The sequence below is a fragment of the Myxocyprinus asiaticus genome, chromosome 20 (assembly GCF_019703515.2).
Source record: "Myxocyprinus asiaticus isolate MX2 ecotype Aquarium Trade chromosome 20, UBuf_Myxa_2, whole genome shotgun sequence".
NCBI classification, from domain to species: Eukaryota; Metazoa; Chordata; class Actinopteri; order Cypriniformes; family Catostomidae; genus Myxocyprinus; species Myxocyprinus asiaticus.
Genome location: NC_059363.1, coordinates 15,920,328 through 15,947,323, shown reverse-complemented (window position 1 = coordinate 15,947,323; position 26,996 = coordinate 15,920,328). Strand labels below are relative to the sequence as shown.

At 36.6% G+C, this 26,996-nt stretch overlaps 1 protein-coding gene across 1 annotated transcript in view; it reads right to left on the bottom strand.

Moving 5' to 3' along the window:
- LOC127411154 (tetratricopeptide repeat protein 27-like) overlaps positions 1-26,996 on the bottom strand; it is a 126,787-nt gene that overhangs the window by 61,628 nt on the left and 38,163 nt on the right. Inside the window, exons 6-9 of the mRNA XM_051646513.1 lie at positions 15,542-15,706; positions 15,202-15,341; positions 10,601-10,713; positions 7,516-7,582 (exon numbers count right to left, since the gene is read on the bottom strand). Of these exons, the coding sequence (XP_051502473.1) occupies positions 7,516-7,582; positions 10,601-10,713; positions 15,202-15,341; positions 15,542-15,706 (485 nt within the window). The remainder of the gene's footprint in view (positions 1-7,515; positions 7,583-10,600; positions 10,714-15,201; positions 15,342-15,541; positions 15,707-26,996) is intronic.

The following is a 26,996-nucleotide window of genomic DNA, read 5'->3' as shown; positions in this document are numbered from 1 at the left end:
AAACTGATAAAACTCTCTTTATGCTTCATGGACATGAAAAGTTTAGTCAATTTTTTAATTGTGGCATGATATACAGTACACCATTATAGCCCTATAAGTCAACATTTAAAAAAAAAAAAAAAAAAATTCGGGTAGTCAGTGTGTTGCCTGAACAACTAGTCGACTAATCTATTTTAAGGAAGCCCTGTATAATTAGGCTGGTTTCTGGTTCACCTAATACCATTTTTGCATTTCATATGTGGCATTTAAATAAGATACGTTCTTGCACTGAAAAACAGTTAGAAGAGAATGGAACAGAAGGGTAATGCAAACTGCCTATAATAAAAACGAATGCACACTAAAGTATGGTTATTAACTATTTTTTAACTATTTTAACTATTAAAATATCAAAACTAAGAAGAAAAATCTGGATAGAGCAGTCGACTAATCAGTTTTTGGGCAAATAGTCGACAATCGTGAGTCATCCATATGCCCAACAGGCTCGCGCCTCATTCTGCCCCCTATAGATTTATTTCCCGTCTGCTTAAAATCTAGACTCATCCAGCAAGCTTAGTGTTTCACAGGAAACTGGTGTTTGAACTCACTGCTCCTTGCTCAATCTGTAGATTATTTTTTCCAGAGGGACATGCCTCTTACAGCTTTTGCTGAATATGATGCAAACCCCTGGGTCAGAATCAAGAGACACAATATTTTTTTCATACCTTTTGCTTTTCATTTCCAAATCGTCACACTGCTTTGCCCTCTCTGTCATAGCCTTCTACCTAATGCAAACATACCTTGATGGGTCTCTGCCTACGACTGGCATATCTGATGTCTTGTGGTGACATCTTTGAGGAGGGTGTCAACAATGTTATTCAAAATGGCTTTGAATTATTGCCAAAAGTTGTCAGTCACCATCAAACTTTCCACAGATGGAAATCCAAAGTGCACAGTACCAGACCTAATTGGGTTCTTGAAAGTGTAATCTTGAAGTGTTGATTAGGAGGGTTTAATATCAAGGCAAGACCACCAACATCTCAGTGCCGTGGCCATGAGAACAGGTGCTTGTTTTAGTCAAAACATACGAACATATCCTCTGAAGGTTAAAGATGTCTGGGAAAGTCACTTAATACTTTGGGGAAAATTGCACTTGGCCATAACACAAAAACAATCCAAAAGAACCGGCAGAGCATTCCAAGACATGAGAGAGTTTCAGATTGGAGTGCGCACAGCCAACTACAGGAGAGTGGTGGACTCGCTTCATTGCTCGTGAAAATAAAGACATCAAGCTTTAAACAGAGGTGAGGCAGAGCAGCCCTGGTTCTCAGAGAGCAAGGGAAAGGGAACTTCTAATGAATGCAAATGGATTCAGACCCCGTGAAGACCGGCAGGGCTGTAACTCAAGTATAAATTCAAAAAGAAGAAAAACACAGGAGGACGACAATTTGAAACATCACCTATGAAAATGAACCTTTAAGCGCTGCTGAAGAGCATTAGTCACAGCTCCACAAGCTGCTCACGGAACAGGAACATTAGATCTATAGACAGAGAGAGCAACCAGACTCGTATGATCCAAGATATATGGTGTGTGTGTGTGTGTGTGTGTGCGTGCGTGCGTGAGAGAGAGTTGTACCATTGAATTCTTTGAAAAACCTTGAAGTACCATGCAAATGGTCTTTATCTGGGCATTGTACTTGATAACCAGTTGTCATTTAAGCCCCCTATTGATCAAATTGTTTTAAAACTCAAACTAAAATTAGGTTTTTAATCTTCCTTTTTGGACAGTGCCAGAAAGTTCCTAGGGTCTGCAATGTTTCTACTCCACTTGACTTTGATGATTTATTGTATATGCATGCCCCACGGCAATATATATATATATATACACAAATATATATACATATACATATATATATATATATATATATATATATATATATATATATATATATATATATATATACACACATACATACATATATATATATATATATATATATATATATATATATATATATATATATATATATATATATATATATATATATATATATATATACACAGGTGCATCTCAATAAATTAGAATGTCATGGAAAAGTTCATTTATTTCAGTAATTCAACTCAAATTGTGAAACTTGTGTATTAAATAAATTCAATGCACACAGACTGAAGTAGTTTAAGTCTTTGGTTCTTTTAATTGTGATGATTTTGGCTCACATTTAACAAAAACCCACCAATTCACTATCTCAAAAAATTAGAATACATCATAAGACCAATAAAAAAAAAAACATTTATAGTGAATTGTTGGCCTTCTGGAAATTATGTTCATTTACTGTATATGTACTCAATACTTGGTAGGGGCTCCTTTTGCTTTAATTACTGCCTCAATTCGGCGTGGCATGGAGGTGATCAGTTTGTGGCACTGCTGTGGTGGTATGGAAGCCCAGGTTTCTTTGACAGTGGCCTTCAGCTCATCTGCATTTTTTGGTCTCTTGTTTCTCATTTTCCTCTTGACAATACCCCATAGATTCTCTATGGGGTTCAGGTCTGGTGAGTTTGCTGGCCAGTCAAGCACACCAACACCATGGTCATTTAACCAACTTTTGGTGCTTTTGGCAGTGTGGGCAGGTGCCAAATCCTGCTGGAAAATGAAATCAGCATCTTTAAAAAGCTGGTCAGCAGAAGGAAGCATGAAGTGCTCCAAAATTTCTTGGTAAACGGGTGCAGTGACTTTGGTTTTCAAAAAACACAATGGACCAACACCAGCAGATGACACTGCACCCCAAATCATCACAGACTGTGGAAACTTAACACTGGACTTCAAGCAACTTGAGCTATGAGCTTCTCCACCCTTCCTCCAGACTCTAGGACCTTGGTTTCCAAATGAAATACAAAACTTGCTCTCATCTGAAAAGAGGACTTTGGACCACTGGGCAACAGTCCAGTTCTTCTTCTCCTTAGCCCAGGTAAGACGCCAGGAGTGGCATAACAAGAGGAATACGACAACTGTAGCCAAATTCCTTGACACATCGGTGTGTGGTGGCTCTTGATGCCTTGACCCCAGTCTCAGTCCATTCCTTGTGAAGTTCACCCAAATTCTTGAATCGATTTTGCTTGACAGTCCTCATAAGGCTGCGGTTCTCTCGGTTGGTTGTGCAACTTTTTCTTCCACACTTTTTCCTTCCACTCAACTTTCTGTTAACATGCTTGGATACAGCACTCTGTGAACAGCCAGCTTCTTTGGCAATGATTGTTTGTGGCTTACCCTCCTTGTGAAGGGTGTCAATGATTGTCTTCTGGACAACTGTCAGATCAGCAGTCTTCCCCATGATTGTGTAGCCTAGTGAACCAAACTGAGAGACCTTTTTGAAGGCTCAGGAAACCTTTGCAGGTGTTTTGAGTTGATTAGCTGATTGGCATGTCACCATATTCTAATTTTTTGAGATAGTGAATTGGTGGGTTTTTGTTAAATGTGAGCCAAAATCATCACAATTAAAAGAACCAAAGACTTAAACTACTTCAGTCTGTGTGCATTGAATTTATTTAATACACGAGTTTTATAATTTGAGTTGAATTACTGAAATAAATGAACTTTTCCACGACATTCTAATTTATTGAGATGCACCTGTATATATATATATATATATATATATATATATATATATATATATATATATATTTTAAACTTGATTTCCTTTCATAGCACCTTACTCTTTATTACTGGTTGTGGTTGTCAAACTCATCACTGCACTCTACTGTATATGCCAAAGCTGAGTTGCTGGTTCTGGACATACGAAGGCGGCAAAGCGCTCACATTAGTAGTGTTTAATTTATAAATTGATAGGTGGTCTGTCACTCATTTATCTATCATCTTGTATCTCTGTATAATCTTTGCTCAAAATACTGTTTCCTTATTAGATCTCAGCTGGGTAAAAAAGGTTTTAAGTATAATGCCCTCAAAACTTGGAACAATTTACAAGAAAACTTAAAACTTACCACGCTCCCTCCACTGGCTGATTTTATGACACTTATGAACAATCTTGAATGTAGTAATATTGGAAATTGCCTTTGTGATATTTGACTGCTCATGACTATATATTTTGTTTTATCCTCTGCTTTATCCTTTTTTTTTTTCTCCCTTTTTTTGTCAATTGTTTTCTGTTACATGTTATTTGTAATGGTGTTTTTGTTGCCTTCTTGGTCAGGTCACGCTTATAAAAGAAATTTTGTCAGTGAGTTTTTAAACTGGTAAAATAAAGGTTACTTACTTACAAATACCATGGTATAAATACATTATGATAGTCCTTCAGTAGCATGAAACATGGGTGGTTAACAAAAAATGCATCTCGGGAGTTTATTTGTCCTGCAGTGTGACATGAAAATACACCATCTAATACTTTTTCTAAGTGTATTTTGTGAATTCTTTTATAACACGTTTTTACAGTGCCTATGTTACACGTTACATGATATCATTAATAATTACTACAGTAATAACAATAATAATATGCAAGTACAATCAGCTCTACAAAATAGTTACGCAACAATTACAAGTAGTTCATTAATATTACACTTTAATTACCTACTGTATGTAAATACCCAGTAACATGAATGCTATACATTAAAGTGCGACCACATGCAGTTTTATGACTGTTTATTAATTGTGAACTAGCCACCACTGTACCATGGCACCACCATAGTACCCTCTTTAATTTTTGATGGTAATGAGAACAAGACTATGAGGGATAGACTTACAGTCTCTTCAATGGCATGCACTGTATAAAGCTGTAAAAAGATCTTAGCTCATATCTAATTTTCAAAACTTTTTTTTTGCAGTTTTTGTCAACTGACATTTAAATGGAAAAATTTATTTTTTCATCAACTGAACAATCAACACCAATTTGAACAACAGTACAGCCAATTGAAGAGACTATTGAAGTTTCTCTCACAGCCTTGTTTTCATTCCAGTCAAAAATTAAACACGGTGCTACTCTGAACAAGGTCTAAAGGTGTTAGTGATTGATTCTCAAGTAGTTGATTTTGTAGTCAAAGACATCTGTCAATAGATACAAATCACACTCAACTCTCCTCTGTAATAAAAGCCTATGAATAATTGAAACTGTTAGGTGGGCTCAGGTTGCTGATTTAAACTCTTTGTATGTTAATTTTCTGTTTGTTAATAATTATGTTCACAGCAGATTGCGGCATGTAAACAGTGTTGCGTTCAGCTCTTGACTGCCATTACAGGCCCTTCTATGTTGCAGGTCTTCATTTGCAGTGCACCGGCACATATCAGTTAAGCAGAACATATGTGATGCCATAGTTAAGGGTTTTTGCTAATCAGAAGAATCACACTCAAATTGTGGATCTGTGTCTCTGTGGCTGTTAGAGTAGGACTAATAAACAGGAAGTGGTTTAAAGATTATAGAGGAAGACAACAAGACCTGCTGGCAGAAAGGTGTCTACCAGTTCAGTTTTAGTCCTTGAGTTTAGCTTTTCTTGTACATGTGAACTGCATGTTAGGTTTTTGATGGCTTTACTCTCTCCTGTAAAGAAGGTTTGAATGAATGAGCTACAACCCCAATTACAAAGAAGCTGGGACAGTATGAAAAATGCTAATAAAAACAAAAAGGAGTGATTTGTAAATTATATTCACCCTTTGCTATATTGAATGCACTACAACTACACATTATATGATGTTTTACCTTGTGAATTTCATTGTTTTTTTTTTTTTAATCAGTTGATTGCAACACGCTCCAAAAAAGTTGAGACGGGCAATTTAAGACTAATAACAATTTGACGAGTTGAAATAAGGCGATGTGAAAAGGAGATGTTAAACAGGTGAGGCAATTGTGTCATAGTACTGTATACTGTATAAGGAGCCTCCAAAAACAGCCTAGTCCTTCAAGAGCAAGGATCGTTCAAGACTTGTCAATTTGCCAAGAGATGCTTCAGCAAATAATCCAGTACTTTGAGAACAATGTTCCCCAAAGACAAATTGGAAGGATTTTGGGCATTTCACCCTCTACAGTGCACAATATAGTTAAAAGATTCAAGGAATCTGGTCAAATCTCGATGCGTAAAGGCAAGACAAAAACCACTTCTGAATGCACATGATCTCTGATCCCTCAGACGTCACTGTCTTAAAAAACATCATTCATCTGTAATGGATATTATGAAGATGGGCTTGGGACAAATTTAGTAAACCTTTGTTAGTCAACACCACTCGCTGCTGCATCCACAGATGCAAGTTAAGACTTTACTGTGCAAAGCAGAAGCCCTACATCAACACTGTCCAGAAGTGCTGATGACTTCTCTGGTCTCGTTCTCATCTTAGATGAAAAGTAGGACAGTGGAACTCATGTTATCTGGGCCAGAGAGGAAAAGGACCATCCAAGCTGTTATTAGCATCAGGTCCAAAAGCCAGTGTCTGTATGGGCCAGGGGTGTGTCAAGTGCCCATGGCATGTGTAACTCTCACAGTGTGAGAACATCATGAATACAGACAGTTATGTACAAATTTTGGACATATACTGCCATCCAGCACAGTCTTTTCCAGGGACGTCCCTGCATTTTCAAGCAGGACAACTTCAAACCACATACTGCCTGGACTTCAAGTGCATGGCTGTGTGAGCAGAGAGTGTTGGTGCTAGATTGGCCTGCAGTCCTAACCCAAGTCTCCAAATGAGAATGTGTGGCGCATTATGAAGCACACCATACGGCAACGAAGATCCCATATAATTGTGCATCACATAATGGATGAATGGGGGAATATTCCACTTTCTAAACTTAAACTTGTGTCTTCAGTGCCAAAATGCTTAAGTGTTATTAGAACAAATGGTGATGTTTCACAGTGGTAAACACTCGACTGTCCAAACTTTTTTGGAGCGTGTTGCAGGTTAATTCACAGGTTAAAACATCATATAATGTGTAGTTGTAGTGCTTTCAATATAGCAAAGGGTTAATATAATTTAAAAATCACTTCTTTTTGTTTTTATTAGCATTTTTCATACTGTCCCAACTTTTTCGGAATTGGGGTTGTAAAAGGAAAACGTTAATCTTCAACCTGTCTGTCATTCTTGCACAGGCTGTCAGAGTATTGCTACATTTGAAAATATAAAAGACATGTCAAAATAATAAATCTCTCTCTCTCTGTCTCTCTCTCTCTCTCTCTCTCTCTCTCTCACACATTCCAAAGTCTGGAAAGCAAATCTTCAACAGCATACAGATGTTAGAAATAGAGAAAGATCATGTGTGCTGGATTTGACCAGAATAATATAAATGGCCAAAGCACAGCGCCTCATTCTCTTACTTTATAGTACCCAGCAGAGAGACGGAAGCAAGACGGACCTATTCACCATTTTTTTTTGTCTTTGCCAGTGTAAACTGCCACATTTTAAGTGCTAAACTGTGACTAAAAGAAATCTGTTGACATACACTCCATTCATTAGATTGAAAATATGCCTATATGCCTATAATATAGAAGTGTGTTAACTGTGTCAGTGAGAGAAAGACAGAAAAACAAAGCGTTGGAGTGTCTTACCGTTGTGAAGGCCAAGAGTTCCTCGTCATTTAGTTTGTGAACTGGATTATTCTTCTGGAAGTCTATGCTGCAAAGCAACAAACCACAATCACTCACAGAACCAGCACATGTACAATTTTGTGTGTTTTAATTTGGGCCATAGGTCAAGGGCAAGGCCATAAAATGGTTACCGGTACTGCAAACTGATTTTAACAGATAATATCAGGGAAGCACAGATGTATCGACCCTCGATATTTAACGGCCAATTATTGACCAAGTTAAAACCATCAGCATTTTGGTCAAAAGCATGAAAACATAGAAATGAAAAACAGATGGTTTATTTAAAATTACGTAAATTTAGTGAAGTTTGCAATCTTTTTCTGTGTGTAATACAAAGAAATACCTACCAAATAAAACATACCCCATAAATGAAATCCAGAAAATGTAAAGCAAGTTGAATATGCAAAATATGATGTTCTATCATCGTATGTAAAATGTAAGTTTTATTGTTTAGTTTTAATTTTGTTTTAGTTCAAAAACAGATGCACAAACATTATTTAATAAGTGCAAAATAGGGGGCCTGGGTAGCTCAGCGAGTATTAATGCTGACTACCACCCCTGGAGTCGTGAGTTCGAATCCAGGGTGTGCTGAGTGACTCCAGCCAGGTCTCCTAAGCAACCAAATTGGCCCGGTTGCTAGGGAGGGTAGAGTCACATGGGGTAACCTCCTCGTGGTCGCAATTAGTTGTTCTCGCTCTGAATGGGGCGCGTGGTAAGTTGTGCATGGATCGTGGAGAGTAGCATGAGACTCTACATGTTGGGAGTCTCCGCGGTGTCATGCACAACCAGCCACGTGATAAAATATGCAGATTGACTGTCTCAGAAGCAGAGGCAACTAAGACTTGTCCTCTGCCACCTGGATTGAAGTGAGTAATAGTGCCACCAGGAGGACCTACTAAGTAGTGGGAATTGGGCATTCCAAATTGGGGAGAAAAGGGGATAAAAATTTTAAATAAAAAAATAAAGTGCAAAATAATATTAGTATAAAACTGTACAGAGTCAGTAAGTTATTTCATATGTAATTTGTAATGTTGTAATGTTCATAATATTGAAATAATTAATTGTTAGAACAATAAAATAGCTCTTGTACCCCTTTGAACATATTTAAAGCACAATTCTTAAGCAAAAAATTTTTTTTATAACAAAATAAGGTGAGTATGTGTATCAACCTGTAGTTTCTCTCTTCTTCTTTTTTTTTTACAATCAATATTAGTCAAACATTATCATATTGTGCATAATAATAATAATAATAATTATTATTATTATTATAAAACACTGTACACAAATGGAATAACTTTAACTACTTTATAATAATAGACTTTAACTACTGTTTTAATTGCCTACTTAACTGCCATGTCACAATGCTTAAAATATTAATGGTCCTAAAAAACACAGATGCACACTGAAGAGAGGTAAAAAAGGTGGGAAAGTTAAGCTTATAGTAACCATTTCAAGTGATTTTAATAAGGAAAATGAAGAGGAAAAAATTCAAACAGTGTGAAAATTAGCTTCAGAAAAGGTGATTTTTTTTTTTTTAGCTAAAAGGTGAGTAGTTTGCATCCCTGTAATGGGACCGTTTTCTTTTTTAATATATAAATGTTATAATATATAATAATAAAAATACTGTATTTTCTTTTGATATTGGTTAGAAACATTTCTTTGAGAAATATCCCGTGTATTAAAACACATACAGTCACAGTCAAGAGAAGAAAATACCAGGTTGCACAGCTAAACCCTCACTCAGCATTTCAATAGTCTAATTATTGAATACCATGATTAAAACCTTTAGCTAAATATTCTTGGTGAAGTCATGTACTTTTCCAAAGCTGTAACTCTGACACTCACTTTCTTATTTGCATCACTGTTCTTTATGATATCCAGGGCTTAAAACAATGTACGGCAGGCTGTTCGCATTTCAACAATACCATTAAACCGTACGTTTGGTTTTACTCGACTGCACCAACCGACGGCCCATAATTCACCTTCAACCATCACGCAGTCCAATTAAGGTCTCTGGCCTGCATAATTACACCTTGCTAATTATTCCACACCTGCAATTTGTCTCCTAGCAGCCAGCCAGGCAGGATGACAAACTTTCAACAATAAACAGGGCGAGCAGGCTGGTACAAAGCTAATTAGAGTGCAGCGTTGGAGAACCTCACACCTCCTCAAGGGGCTGAGATAGGGGTGGATAATCATCCACTTTTCATTCAGGAGGGACAGGGCAACAACCATTGTGCACATGGGCACAAAAACATTTTAAGCAGCTTGCAGTTGTTGTAAAGGGAGAGAGTGTGGCCTGACACAGCACTTCAAAGCCAAGTTAAATCAAACTACATAAAAAAAAAAGAAAAAAAAAGAAAAAAAACTCTGCAATAATGTTTTACACATCCTGAACATTATTAATTTTAAGCTGCACTGACTGGAGCTTTAAAAGTCAGGAACTAAAATACTAGAGCTACTAAAACAAATTTCAAGGATTATAAGACAAAGAGCAGACAATTTTACTCAGGATTTTTTGTGAATGAATTTTTAAGCACAACTCCACAAAAGGACCTGTGAAACCATATTTATAAAAATTGTGCTTAAAGAACCTGATTTTCAGAAGTATGTTTAATAACACATGCACAAGGTAGACTCCTGAAACAGTCTATAACAATGTGTCAAAGAGGCAGGAGCACATACTGAAATAGAATTTTCGAACAAAATTTGGAACAACTTTTGCCAGTCACCGCATATTTAATTCCTCTGCAATATTCAAAACTTCCATAAAAGTGTAACTTAAACTACTTTTTACCTTTACAGACACTTCCTTTCTACCCACCAAATCAAACAGGCATTAAATGCTAGCTGCTAATGTTTGTCATGATATGAAAGAGATGCTTTAAAATTCCAGGAATGGTGATTCTAAAAGCACTGTTTATCACCTCCATGGAAAAATCTCCAAAATAAAATGGAGCACTCATCTCCTTCATGCTGTTTTACAGTCAATATCCAAATAGGACAGATTAAGATTTATCTGATGCATTGATAAAGAGAGACTCACCAAACTGCCAGTATAAGGGCCTGTTCTTCAGCAGTGAGAACTGGGAGTTCATGCTCAGAGGGGTCCGCTAAGTTAATCTGGTTCAGGACTGTATCATCACTCAGCTGATGATCCTACACACACACACACACACACACAAGAATGAGAACTGATCCCAATTAGGGGTAAAACAGTTTTTGAATTAAAAAAAACAAACAAAAAAAAAAAACTATGAACCGTACTGTTCGCAACCCACAATTCGTGGTTCATCTCAAGTCTACAGATGCATCTGGAGCATACGGTTTGGTTAAGAGAACAGAGCGTCATATAGACAGGCAGTGACAACCTCCACTAATGCACCTGTAAGGCTCTGTAAACGGATATGCGCCACCTTTCTCACGTTGGTCAACTTTCAAAAGAATGTAGCCATCCAATTAACTGTTAGTGTGTTAAATTAGTTAATGACATCACAGTTCTGCACACGTTGATGTGTAATTGAAAATAGTAAGCAGAAAAGATAAGCTGCTTGGAGAGAAGTTGCTTTAAGTCTCCTGTCTGGATTTTTTATTTTTTCATTTGGTCATTTTACTACATAAATGGTTAAAAAAAAAAAAAAAAAAAAAAAAAAACAACATACAAAACAGTCACTGTTTGCAGACATTACTCAGCATGAGTGCTGTAAGCTCATGGTAATTGGTAATACATTGGTTATGCCATTTCCAACAACATCACTCTAAATAGTGTGTGGCACGCAGAGAGTGGTGAATGATCAGACTCTGGTCGCTGCCATCTCACTTGACACCGAAAAGGCGTTTGATATGGTAGAATTGGATTATTTTAAGTTTTTGGAAATGTACGGGTTCATGAATACTTTTATTGGTTGGATTAAGTTACTTTATAGACACTCGGTAGCAGCGGTACAAACAAATGGATTAATTTCTGATTATTTTATTGTGGATAGGGGCACCCGGCAGGGTTGCCCTCTTTCCCCATTATTGTTCTGTCTTGCCCTGGAACCATTAGCAGCTGCAATAAGGAGGATGATTTTCCAGGGGTGGTGGCGGGAGATGTGGTGCATTAGCTTTTGCTTCGTCTCCAACCCCACTAGATCTATGCCTTGCCTCCACAGAATTATTAATTCCTTTTCTAAGTTCTCAGGATACAAAGTTAATTGGTCTAAATCCGAAGCTTTGGCTCTGACAGCGTACTGCCCGGTAACACCTTCCAGTGGCCCAAACAGGGCATTAAGTATTTGGGTATTTCATACCCAGCAAATTTGTGTGATTTAGATTATTGTTTACTTAAAATTACAACCATAATTGGAAAAACTAAATTAAAATAAAAGTTAAAATGACAAATTAATTTCAGTTCTAGATTTTGATTTAAAAGCATTTTATAATACTTTGAAACTTTTACAACCTGCCTTCTATACAATAACTTTTGCACCCCTAAAATACTAAAATTAAAAAGTAAATACACTGGAAAATACAAACAAACAAACTAGAAAGCACTGAAAAAAGTAAACAAAATAAAAAAAGTCCAAACTAATGAAAACTCAATTGAACAGAAAACCTTAACCTTGTTGCAATGTCATTTATTTACTCCTGTGGTGTGACATGTATAAAAATAATAATAAAAAAAGGTAATTTATGTAGTCTCAATATGAGGTACCAGCATGTCATATTTAATAATCATACAATAATGAGAAAAATGCTATACTTCACCTTAAATAATTTTAAACTGCACTACAGGACACTATTGACACTGCTTGAAAGGTCAACAACCAAAACACACTTCAGTCACACCAGGAGAATTCATCATACAGAAAACAGCATTGCAAACACCTATCTGACTGTTAGAAGTGTGAGGGTCAGAGAGGGCCCCTGTGGACCCCTAAAACCATGTCTGCATTTCTTCAGTTCATTCTCTGCTGTGCTGCTGCTTGTGTGAGTTGTCATCATTCAGTAGTGACGTGTGCACGTGCTAGTAACATACAGCAGAAGCTACATGCTAGCAAGCATGAAATTACTCCAGCAATATTTACAATAATACATTTAGACACTTTTGAGTCTCCTTCATGCACAGGTACACACACACACACCCCTATGGAGCAAATGATCTTTGTGCACATCACAAAAAATAACAATAACTGAGAGAAATTAAAATGTTTTTTTTTTTTCCCTCCAAGAATTTACAGGACATGTAACATTTAAAAATGGAAGTACTTAATTTAGTGTATATATTTTTGATAAATACAAAGTATATAATATTAAGTATGTTCTCATTCGTGCCACTTGCTCTGTACTATTTTTGGGAGTAGTGTACACCCCCTAAAGCAGCAGATACTCTGGAAATGGTGATTACTGCTTTTGGGAAAGGTCATGAAGCATCAGTGTATTACTCCCTGTTGATTCAGAGTCTGGGGGATGGAGCTTCGTCTTCTCTCAAGAGATTATGGGAGAAGGATTTAAATCTAGTATTGGAGGAGGGAGTGTGGGCCAGGATCCTAAAAAGCATCAAGTCTGCATCTAGAGATGCAAGGGTCCATCTGATGCAATTTAAGATTTTGCTTCGGTTCTACTGGACCCCCTCTAGATTTTATAGGTTGGGTCTTAAAGACACCCACACCTGCTGGCGGTGCCAATCAGAAGACGGGGACACAATAGATGTATTTTGGGTATGTGTAAAGATCCAAGAATTTTGGTTGAGGGTTCAGAACTTTAGGAGGTGTTGAACATTGAACTTTCATTTAGCCCCAGACTCTGTATCCTGGGTGATGGGATGACCTTGGACATGGGGGACAGTTATTTAAAAAGTTGGGTCCTAGACAGAGACATGATTGGTAAAAAAATCATCCTCAGGGCATGGAAGTCGGCTGAGGCACCCTCATTTAGGGAATCGTGCGGGTAGATGGGCGAGGTGGCAGCATTTAAGGAGATGTTTTTTAGAAGGCTGGGGAAATGGGAATTGTTCGTCAGGAAGTGGGGGGGTTATTTGGCTTTTTTGGATGGTTCTCAGGGAATGGCTGTGGAGAGAGATTTGTAGTTTAGTTGGGTATGTGTTTTATTGATTTTGTTTGAATGTATATCTTGTTTTTTATGTATTTTTTGTATTATTTTGATGATCTAATTGTTGGTGACCACAGTACTGCATGTTTGGGGGGGGGGGGTTAATGTGAATAATTGATTCCATTTTTTATGTTATGTTTCTTTGTTTTATTTTTGGAATCAATAAAATTGTTAATAAAAAAAGTAATAAAAAAAAATTTTAAAAAAAAGTATGTTCTCATTCCTCAAATCTGAATGAAACTTCCATCTCAGGGCAGCCATACTGTGAGCCCAACTAGAGGGTCATGTGTGTCAAACTGCAGCATGAGAATTTTGACTTCTCTATTCATCACTCTGACCTGTGACATCATCAACCTAAACTCCATGTAGACTCACGAGGGCAAGAGGAACAACATGTGACATTCCTGGAAACATCGCCCTCCCTCTGATTGCTCTCTCAAACACACAAATGCATGTGAAATTATTCTTCTAGCCCATTTAAAACCAAATTTGTTCAATTATACAGGCTATGTATATTTTAAAATTAAAATTAGAGTCATTAAATTAAGTCTCGCAGTTCTCAAACCTGTACTCCAGTCCAAATAGATCTGGTATACTCTATCTGAAACACCTTCACACACTTTCATCAATGCAAAGAATCGATAACAAAGGCCCATCAGAGTGCAATCACTTCAGAGTTTGCAAGCAATACAGATCGAATCACATTTAATCCAAAAACTGAAGCCTTTCTAGAAAAAATATTTATATGGACTTTTTGGGGGGCACATAACACAAACACATCAAACGAGCCTAGCTAAGGAATTTTAATGTCTGGAATTTTCCGTAAAATCTTTGTCTGTCCCCAATTTGTCATATTTGTAGCCAAAGCAGATAATACCAGACACAGCAATGGCACTGTAACAGATCAGCCAAACAGCAGATAAAACTCAACCGCCATCCAAAAATGTGCAATAAAACTACAGCACAGCCTCAGGGTGAGAGGAGAGACAGGGGTTGAGAGATAGGAAAAAAGAACGGGACAGATGGAAATCTGCATAAGATTTATTTTTCATGACCTTCACTCCAGCTCAATGTCACGTCTGCTGTAAACCCAAAAATAAACGTCGCCACCTGATGGATGGGATAAGTTCTGCAGCATTCTTGCCCCATACATGGACTGTAAGGGCATTCTTGCACTCAGGGTCATAAATGAACACTCGCTAAGTGCTAAATAAGAGTAGAAATTGGCTAGCCAGTTGGCCATACCTTTATAAAAAACTTTAACATAACAATTAACAAAACTAAAGGGTTAGTTCAGCCAATAATGACATTTTTTACTCACCCTTGTTGTTCCAAACCTGTATGACTTGCTTTCTTCCATGGAACACAAGAGTAGTTATTTTCAGTTATTTGACACTCCTCTTTTCTATTATAATGAAAGTGAATGGGGACTGAGGCTGCATTTGTGTTCCATGGAAGAATGAAATCCATATAGGTTTGGAACAACATGAGCAGCAAATGATGACTTTTCATTTTTGGGTGAACTTTCCCATTGATTCTGGACCCTGCATGTACCTTTGGTAAGAGTTCTTTAGGTGTTGGTGCAAGGGAGGGACTCTTGGATTTCTGAATGGTTGCGTCTTCCTTCCTTTTCACATGCAAAATGAGCTGAGCAAGGAAGTTCTCCTGAAAACGAGTTCTCTTTCCAAGTGCCCCTGTTAGAGAGAGAGAGAGAAGCAACATTCATTTAATCATACACGTATTCCATCAATCCTTTTCTCACATGTACGACTGGGGAATCCATCCTCTCCTTCATTCATTCTTTCTTCCAATTACTTCCATCAATGCACTGCTGTTTATCCATCGTTCAATCAACTGCACAAAACATCATTTTTCTTCATGTTACATTGCCTACCTGTCATGTTAACGTCCAGTCCTGACAGATCACGGGCTGTCTGCAGATGTTCTTTGGCGCTGCGGTACTCATAGTAGGTCAGGCAGGTATAACTGCACTCCAAGTGGAACTGAATTGCCAGGTTACAGTGTGTGATGTTGGTGAACAGCTCCTCACACTTACACACTGTAGAAACAGAGAAAGGACCAGGACATAAGAGGCAACATCTGCACCAGGACATTTGCTATATGACCACATATGGTTTCTCTAGAGGAAAATGATCAATGATTAATGTACATTAATACGGAAAAATAATTAGCTAAATAATTCTGATTAAACTAACACAGACATATGGCTGCATTTAAGGCTGGATGATATAGCTATAAAAATTTTCTCCATATTGTTCAGCATTTTGATGGTAATCAATATATCTCTTGATGTAAGTATTTACTCTAAAATGGCATGAAGGGGTCATTTTTTCGAGTAGAGGAAACATAAGTTCGAGCAAACAGCCACTGTAACCAAGTATATTCAAAATACAATTTTGTAAAACTAAAATACAGTAAAATAAAATCAAGTTAAAAATAATGGCTTTTTACAGTTTTTTACTAAATGAACAAGGAATAGTATTTAGTCATTTCTATATGCACCAATATAACAATACAGTAGGGGTGGGTAAAAACATTGTTTTTCAGATTAATCGCAATCTTCATTTGAACGATCTCTATATCGATTCTTAAATCCCAAGACCGATCTTTCACTCAATGCGCAACCCTCTACTACAATGAGAGGAAATCACTCTCATTTGCAACCAAATTTCACGCTATGCTACTAAAGTGAATATATTTGGCAACTGGCTGTTAAAAATTTACATTTCACTCACCAGTAATTGTGTAGTTTAGTCATGAAGTGTTCAGTAGTGAGATCCTTTCACAGCGTGTTGAGACTAAAAGTTGTTCCGTGTAATGTGTGTTCAAAGACGAGATCCACGCAACCCATTTGTCTTTGAATACTGTCTCTTTTAATACCCTTTCTCATCTTTACAGTCAGTTATTGATCAAAAACTACAAAAAAACATTTAATTCTAATCATGCATCACACAGATGAGGTTAAGCCATTTGAGTCCTCTCTAGTTAACATGCGCTCATTTAAAGGCATTGTTTACAGAAATGCCGCTTTTTATTAAAAAGACAGTACCGGTTTTAGCACGTTCAACAAATCAATGTAAGACCTTGTAAATAGTAAAATTATGCAATTTAACAATAAATATTTAACAAAAATAATATATACAAAATATAATATCTTATTTATTGATTGAATACATTTATGTTAATTTTTAAAAAGCCAAAATATGACCAAAATGATGAAAACTTATATGAAATATAATTAGTAAAATTAAAATTTTCCTAATGCACCTAGTTAAAAAGTCCCCTGTACAATTAACAGCATTAGCTGGGAGATAATTTATTTTATATGTAAGCAAAGGGACATTATAACTGAAATGAATCCATATGAATCGATATTGAATCTAATCGAAATCTAACTGTGAGCTTGTGAATTGGAATCGAATTGAATCAGGAAATCTATATCAATACCCAGCCCTAATCGGTGGAGTGTTGCAGTGATGGTTGACCTTCTGCAAGTTTCTCCCATCTCCACACATAATCTCTGGAGCTCAACCAGTGACCATCGGGTTCTTGGCCACCTCTCTTAGCAAGGCCCTTCTCACCTGATTGCTCAGTTTGGCCGGGCTGAATCAATCGAATTAAATAGGGAAAACTTTATTAGTACCCAGCCCAACAATACAGCCATTTTTACCAATATATACACTTTTACTAAAACATTTAAATACATAAAATACATTTTTGAATGATGACACAACATTCAACAACTTAACTGAAATGAACGATAAAAAAATTATTAACCTAAAAGAATCAAACTTACCAACTTTAAAGCCATTTTGCTACTTGGTTTAAATCAGAGACACAACTAAAATATCCGTCTAACTCACGAGACATGGAAGAACTGTGAAACTAGTCTAACGACATGACCTTTAGCAAACTTAATGGCCAAATAATATTAATAAAAAAAACATTTAAAGAATTGTAACTTTCACAATATTGCTTAGTTTTATATTTTCAACAGAATAATAGTGAATATAGTGTGTTGTGAATATATATTGCGCAGCCCTAGCTGCACTGCAAGAGACTAAATCAGTTTCCCATTTTTTCTTTTTTTTCTTTTTAAAAGAGAGGTTAAAGAAATCTAAATGAATGAATTGGAGGGGGGGTGGGGAAAAACACAATTACCTCTACTGTTATTGTTAAGGCGCGGTCACACATACCTTCTCACAGCGAAATTCTGCAGGTGAAGATGGCATGGGTGGATGTTGAGTTCAGATAAAAACTCACTGCTAAAATGATATCCTTGTCCACTGTGAATATTCAGTGCAGCTGTTTACGAAGCACCGCTCACACACAGGTCACCACCAAACTAAGCAACTTCCTATTGGTCAATGCGGCGATTTCACCAGTCAAAGTTCACCAAACTTGAACGAGGAGAAATCAGTGCAAGGAAATTCTTCCCACTGGAAGCCCATTGTGCGAAATTCATGATCGCGCAGATTCCCATTGAGATGACTGTATTTCGCCTGCAGAATTTCGCCACCAAAAGGTATGTGTGACCACGCCTTTACCTATCTACAGGGGCGAATTAACGCACAGGCTTACATGGCTGAAGCCCAGGGGCCCAAAACTCCCAGGGGCCGCTCTCGCAGTGTCTGCCACCCCATTCTACCCTGCCGATTTTCACGGGAGGAGCGAATCTAAATGCTTTTAAATGCTTATAGCGGGAGACACTGTAGTAAACACGGGGACGGTGCGTAACCGCAATAGCGTCCATGAAGCGCATGTTCAAAGAACAACAGTATCTCACGAATGTGTCATAGAAGCAAAACTAAATGATACTTTTCATGTTGCATTTGCTTTTTCCACACAGTTAGGGTTAGGTGTTGGTTTAGGGTAAGAATGTCTGTTTTGTTTTCCTCTCATTTGCAATTAGGACACTATCAGTTAGGTTAAAGATAAAGTTTTAGGTTTGGGAGGTACATTTTACTCATTAAAACCTCCATCTTATATTCACCTTAACCTTGACTGATTGTGATTTCACTTATTTCACTCACTTTTGGCGCCACATCCTGGACATTATAATGGGAAACTGCAGCAAAACGTGTAACGATGCACGCTATTTCATTTTGCAAAAATGTTGCCACTGTCATGTAATGATCATGAGATCAGGCTGCCCATTTCTATAGTGCAGACAGATAGCAGCCAAACTGAGATGGCTAGGAGAAGCATAGCACAGGAAGCTGATCGGATAAAGTTACTGTACCCGCTAGGACACAGTTCATTTGCAATGAGGTGTAAATAAATAAAACTAGTAATAAAACTAAACAAATGAATTAAATTATGTTGGGTAATAAAGGGTCTTTCTGCATTTTAAATTATCAGTCCATCTGTAAACCCACCATCACCAATATTACATGCATGCATTTTGTGCTAAAGGCCCTTCATAAATTTGGCTCAGCTTGAAAACTGGCTGTGACCTTCAGAGTGTCCTGTGTGAAGATCTAAATGTTGTAAAGTCCATACAGTGCAGATTAAGACTATTTTAGCATTGGAAAACAACACCTTTTGCTGCATATGCAAACAGCGCTCTAAAACATTGTCAAGCATGTCACACACTGTGTGTGCAGAGAATAGAAGGTTAATTTATTTTCCTCCACAAAGAGATGTGACAAACAGTGACTACCTCATGTTAACAAAACAAAACAAAAAAATCATTCTTTCTGCATTTGGAATGGCAGTTGTAAAAATACCACTGAGAGCCTCCAGGATCCAGTGACTAAAATAGCTTAAATCCTATTTCTGAAGTCATATATGCAGCCTTCATTTTGTCATGTCTTTAAATGTTAAGAAAGCTTGTCATTAAAGAACAAATGTCTCTGCCTTCAGGAAGAGGGGAAAAATATTTTGACAGCATTAAAGGTTTTATTCTAGAAAGCAAAAGCTATGGGTCACTGTTAAGATAACCGTATTTTCATTCCAAGAATTGGAGCACTACTCTGAATACTTTATACAAATCTCGGCCACTGAATATTAAAAACCACCACCACATCTGTTCCCTTCAGATGCTCTCATGAAAGCAGTCATCTACAAACTCGTGTTTAAATCACAGACATCGGTGGACCAGTCAAATCCCAGTGGGGGCTTGACATTTACTAACCACATTGATAAAAGACATGGTCCAATATCCACTCACCCATGCAGCTCACTAAATGTAAATACTGATTAAAAAATAATTCACCTTTATTATTTACCAACTCATAAAACGCTTCATTGACTTCAAAGTCAGTGATAAATATGCGAAAATTGCTCAGACAAATTTGCCCGATACATAAAAGCTATTGAAATCTTATTTTGTTAAGCTTGAGCACTGCTGTGAAGTGAAATACAACATTTGTGGTTCATGCCAGATTGTTTATAACAATAGTTTTGATTTTCCATTAGATATATATATAAATACCAACAATGGACATATATATTGGCCAGGCTGATAAATCAGCTGACATTACCATTTTGAGGTTATTAGCATCTCCAGAAGCTGTCCGGACTCACATGGTGCTGTAGGTGAAATAAGTCATGCCATTTCCCAATTAACCGTATTATACGCTTAAGTAAGGTATATACATTATATAGGCTACGTTGCTCTCTAGACATTGACATCAGCTATTGAAAACCCTAAATGGAGTTCAAGTGTACTCTGGCTCTCAGCCACAACAGATCTGCACCCGAATCTGCTCTTGATAGTCTCAATTTCTTCTATTAGGAGCCCCATAACAACATCTGGTCAAAAAGCAATTGCAAACCAGAACAAAGTGTCTGCATTTCAGATAACCCCTTCCAAACAGCTGAGCCAGTTAGATTAAGAACAAAGCAAACCTGTATAGCTGTTTGAGCAATGAATTTAACAGTCCAGAGGATTTGAGAGGCAGGTGTGTTGATTGTTTAGATGTGGCCATTCCTGCAGCAAATTGTTACCCAGCGGCCAAAAGACTGTTTGTTTGTTTGTGTGTGTATGTGTGTGTGTGTGTGTGTGCGTGTGTATATGAAGGGTAAAACAGTCAGGTAACGATGGGCATATCGACAACACTGACACAAAAGCAAAATCATAGTCTACAACAAATCTAGATTTCATATGACATGATGGAATATAGTTAAAATGATACATTTCATACGATTTAATGGTGTAAAGTGCACTTCTGCTGGAGCACTACAAACCCCCAGATTTAATTTCCATATCTATATTACTGTGGAAAATCAATCTTCAGCATTCACTCTAGTCCAAACGGAATTAAAAAATAAATAAATAAATAAATAAAACACAAACAAACTTTCCAATCAGGTTTCTTGAACACAGATTTTTTTCAAAAGTACTATACATTTAAGAGTAAATCTAATAAGAGTAAAATAAGTGAAAAAATAAAATACTGAGAGCACTTTTAAACTGGTTTAGAAAAACTACATTACATTTAGCTTTAATCACCTGATTTTTTTTTTCAAATAAAAATCTCCAAACATTTGAATCTGAAGCTGACCAAGTAGGACCTGTCTAAACACAAATAAGAAAAGGATGATTCACTGTTTGTCTCATGAAAGCCCTTTAAAAAACAATTAGGAATAACTTTGTCATTAATGTTAGGAGAGTTGTTTGAACAAAAAACTCAGAGTAAAGTTGCAAGAAGTTACAGATTATGTAGCAGTTCAGGGTTTTTCCTGGCTCCAAATGAGCAGAGGTGGTACCATCCTGATCATGTACACACATACACTTGTACCATGCCTTCCACTGGCTGAAGCAAACACTTACAAACAACATATTTTAGGTGTTCTAATAATCAGATGATTGAAGAAAATGACAATTATCAATTTATAGCATATTTAATTAAAAAAGCTAACCTGTTCAACATTAAATTAATGAAATACAACATAACAGCTAATGTGTCATTTACAGTTAACAAACAGCAAACTTGATTAACCTCTTAAACCGATAATGGGTGGGTATGGTGGGAAGGGATGATGTGTAAAGACCAGTCGGCCACTGTTTTACAGCTTGGATTGGACTGATCGCTTAGATTGACAGGTCTTGATTTACCATGCGCACAACTGAAACAGTGCTGGATCTTATTACTTGTTACTTGTTCTATGTAATTATGTTTCTGGTTTATTGTGGCATTTACAAATGTAAGTAGTTCTTTGGTTCAGTAAAACCCTTGTTTGGAGAGTTTTTTGGACTTTTGATAAAAAAAAGGCTACCTTGGTTCCAAATGCTATAACTTGCTTTGAGATAACAATAAAATGTTTTGCCCAGATACAGTCGACATGATTGTAGTCATCATGTCAAGCATGAATAATGAACAAAATGAATAAAAAAAAACTGCATCACTTTCTCAACAGTGTTGTAACATAAGAGCCTCCAAACATGAGATGTACATGTTTGCATTTTTGAGAAAATCAAGATTATGAATAGTTAGTCATTTTTAAGTCACTGAAATAAGGCCATGAAATACATAATAGATTTTGTAGACCAGTTTTCGCTCACAAAATTAACTTTTGTGGGACACTTTTTGTGTTAGAAAGGCCGTATCGGATCACGCTCTTCTTCTGAGGTAAATTCACAGCGTGTCTTCTTCCAAAAAACGATAATGAGCTCAAACGGGAAAGACTGTACCTCTCGTTGGTTTCATACGGATTACAATCAGAGAATATTTGTTTTCATTTTAAATTGATTCATTTAAAAGTAGACAATTCAAGCTTTCTATAGACATATTTCTCATGTCTGCGAGGCAAGTATACGCTGAGTTTGGGTTCATTTTCGTGATGCGCTCCAGACAGAAGTTCACGGAGACAGAGAAGGCAGAAAGTGCATCCTGTATGATTTCTTTATTTTACAAAACCACAACGTTTTGCTGTTATTGTGAGTGTACACAAATAAAAGTAAACCCTTTATAGTTTCAAATGATGTCTTAAATGACGGAGTATTTCTTTCTGCTGTTATCAGGGAAAAAGTCAAGTGATCGTGCCTCTGGTGACCACAGAGGATTGACTATGTTATGTTATCAATATAAAAAAACAACTCAAACAGGAGAAATTCAAATATTGAATTTTGGGGGCATTTACGACCCTGCACGACACTATTTTGAGCCAACGCCTGATTAGCTTGCTTGTTGTTAAGCTTAATGGAGGGCTATTGCCTAAGTTCTGCTGGCTCTATGGAGATTTTTTTATAGTGGTTTAATTTCACAGCAGTGGCAAACAATGTCAAAGTTCAGGGCAAATATTATCCTTACCTGTCTGTAACAAATGAAGGCTGGTCAGGTAGACTTCGATGTTGTGTGGTGGCTGTGACAAAGAATGTCAAAGAAAGGGAGGGGCAGGGGCTCGTGTGGTCTTACAGATATACAACTTAAATGCAGATGTCAGGCACACGTTTAACTGAGAATTGATGCCAAGGGCTAAATTTAAATAAAAACTAAAATATAAATTAAAAAATAAGAAATGACTTGCAAAAAGGGCACTAATCTATTGAAAGAGGGCGGGTGCTTGAGCACCACTTGGGGTCTATCTGTGCACATGACTGCCTGCCTGAGATTTATCGACAGTCGGAGGCGGCCACCTCATAATTCTCTATGCAAGAAAAACCCTACAGTTGGAGACAAATTCATCTAATTCTTTTTGTGTGTGTGAAGGGAATATTAGATATTGTTTGTTCTTTCTCATCAATCAACTCTGCTTCACAGATTTAGTAATCACTGAACAACTAGCAGTTCATCAACGCAAATTTTTCAACTCTGCAGGCTTTTTTTGACATTACGCTTTGGCGAGTTGCTCTTTTAAACCCATGAATACTGTTAATCTGATCAACTACGAATGCTAAACAGGATTGTTGTAAAAAGTTGGTACATACAGTAACTGTTGAATAATGGATAATTTTTTTTCTTTAAGAAAAACTGTTATAAAAACAATGTTTCTTTCAGTTTCTGTTTCTGTTTTTTGAATAATATACAAAAATATTTTCTATCGAAAAAGTTAAAACAAACTGCGTGTTCTGTTGAATAATGAAGAGTAGAAAAACAGTATAAATAGTTTAAACAAAGTTACAAAACTAAGTTCAAATCTAGAAAATGGCTTTTTTGTAATACAAAAATTAATTAAACAGTGACGCCGAGGGAGTTCTCTCTCATGTAATTCCATACCTATGTTTTTTGTTGTTGTTTTGTTTTTGTTTGTTTGTTTGTTTTCTGAGGAACGCAAAAGGCAAACCTATCCTTCAAAATTTGTTTCTCTCTAAAATGGACAAAAACGTACAATAAAAGTAGTCCATACAACTTGTAGGCTATCTTTCAAGTCTTATGATATATGAAAAGCTTTGTGTAGGGAAAAGGAAATTTGAGTCATTCACAAAAAATAAATCAATTGCGTTTACGAGAACATATGTTTGCATCGAGGTAGAAGCGCAGTGCACTCAACGGCATACAAGGAAGAGGCGGCGACTGCACACAAACGTGACTGGTTTTAGAATGTATCAATTTGGCAGGTTTGAATATGCAGACATAGAGATTTCAACATTTTGAGCAGTCTGTGGGGTGAGAATGAGAGGCCTAATGTATACTACAAATAAATTAACAAAAAACACTTGGAAATTTACTCTGTTTTCAAATTATTCCATAACATTCCCCTCGCCTTCCATTGGTCAGTGTTGAGTAGATTACTTCTGAATGTAATCAGGTACTGGTTACAAATTACTAGGGATGTGGCAAATTTTTGGCCGACAAAATGTTTTTGGCTGAAAATGGCATAAAATATTTGTTTTGTTGTTTTTTGTTTTGTTTTTAAAGAGAAAAAAACCAGCAGAAAATGGCATAAAATATTTGTTTTGTTGTTTTGTTTTTAAAGACAAAAAAAACCAGCAGAAAATCTTAGCCGAAAATTTTAACAGAAACAGTTCCTTTAAAATTCGGTAACAGAAACTCATATGGAGAAATAGCAATTTGTTGCACATTAAAGTCAACATCCCCGGGGACCTGGGTAGCTCAGCGAGTACTGATGCTAACTACCACACCTGGAGTAGCGAGTTTGAATCCAGGGCGTGCTGAATGACTCCAGCCAGGTCTCCTAAGCAACCAAATTGGCCCGGTTGCTAGGGAGGGTAGAGTCACATGGGGTAACCGCCTCGTGGTCACTATAATGTGGTTCTCGCTCACGGTGGGGCGCGTGGCGAGTTGTGCGTGGATGCCGCGGAGAATAGCGTGGGCCTCCACACGCACTACGTCTCTGCAGTAACGCGCTCAACAAGCCATGTGATAAGATGCGCGGATTGATGTCTCAGATGCGGAGGCAACTGAGAATCGTCCTCCGCCACCCGGATTGAGGCGAATCACTACGCCACCACGAGGACTTGGAGTGCATTGGGAATTGGGCATTCCAAATTGGAGAGAAATGGGAGGGGAAAAAAAAGAAAGAAAAAAACATCCTCAGAAGTAAATTAAACGGTGATTCACATTAACAATAATAACAATAGTATATCAAATTACAATAATATTTTGACTCAGTAATATGATATCCTTTCATAACTAAAGTGAACAAAAAAAAAAAAAAGATACACTGAAGCATCCACTCCACAAGATTTCCACTGGAATTACTGTTAATTTTGCTGCTGCATTATCTAGTAGATTTATTAACATTAATGGTCTACACATTTATGTAATTCTTCTGTCTACTCTTTTTTTTTTTTTACTGAAATGTGTAGTTATAGAAAAGGTGGTTTTGTGCATCCCTAATCATAACATAACATAAAAAAACAAACAAAAATAAAAAACTATTCCAAACAATGTCTAATTTAAAATAATAATTTTCGGTTTCTGTTTTCAGCCCAGTGTGTCCAAATTCCAGAAAGTTCAGTTTTGGCCAAAACAATTATTTCGGTGCATCACAACAAATTACACAAATTATACAAAATTGTAATCAGTTACGTAATCTCTTACAATACATTTTTATGTAATCTAATCTGATTACTTTTGGACTTCCCATTTCATATTTTTTTGAAAATCTAATAATTAATTTCAAATGTATTAAGTGTCAATTAGCATTCCTTTTATTAAACATTAGTAAACAAAATCAAACAGAAATTTGCTATTTGTCAGTAACTTAAAAGTTCATAAAAATCATTGTTACTCAAGATAGAAGACAAAGAGAACATGCTTTTATTTTTAAATTTTAAAAGATTTGATATTAGGAAATTAGTAATCGGGAAAGGACATTTTATTATCCATCTTATGAAATCAATAATGAGAAAATATCTCTAGATATGATGTAGAGACATAAGATTTGTACCTCCTCATAATAATTCATGAAGGTATGGACTTAACCTATGACAGCTGCTTTTCTGACACAATTTACATGGTGCAAAAGCACAAAGTTCCATGGGACCGACACCTCTGAAATGTTTGTTTGCAACATGTGTTTTTATAGAAGAGTATCTAGAATTATAGAGTGGTGGACGAGGGCTTGCTTAAAATGCATTGTATTTGCACCCTGAATCAAAAATAAACAGTTTGGCATTTATGCATTAATTTAAGAACTAATTTAAAACAAACCAAATGTACAGTGTGTATTTGTGGATTGCATCAAAGACCGTTTACCCTAAGACAGACCACTTGTATTAAAATGAATGGGAGAAATTGGAACGCCCAATTTTGCGGATGGAAGAAATGGAAGTCCCACCATACAGGTAAAAGAGCCGATCAACTTACATACATAGATGCAACATCGCCTGTCAGTCAACTCGAGAACATGCATGCACATTAGCTGGACCAGGCAAAAAAAAATAGTTTTGAGATAAGTGTGATCTGAGCTAAAGGAGGACAATTTATGATACCATTGTTGTCAGATTTATCTACTCGTTTTAAATATGTACTTTGATCATAATCTTGACCAAACCGATTTGGAGAATTCGGTCTTTCCCCATTCAAGTAGATAGGAGCTGTACTTTTATGCCACTTGATTCCATAAAAGAAAGCTCAATGGGTTCCGAGTGGACTGATGTGCCTTGTAAAGGCACTTTTTTAAATTTAGGAGAATAATTTGTAAATTACACACTAGTTACTGCCTTTGGCTGATTGGTGATGTAATCAAGAATGTAATCATGTAATCTATAAAAATGTAACTAATCTAATTACGCATATTATAAAAATGTAATCCAATTACAAGTACTTGATTTTTGTAATCTGTTTACGTAATTCAGATTACATGTAATTCATTACTACCAAGCACTGCCATTGGTTGTACAAACAAATAGTCCCGCCCCACACTCACTCCATTAGTTTAGCCAATATTGCTGTGTCAGGCTGGACTGGCCACTT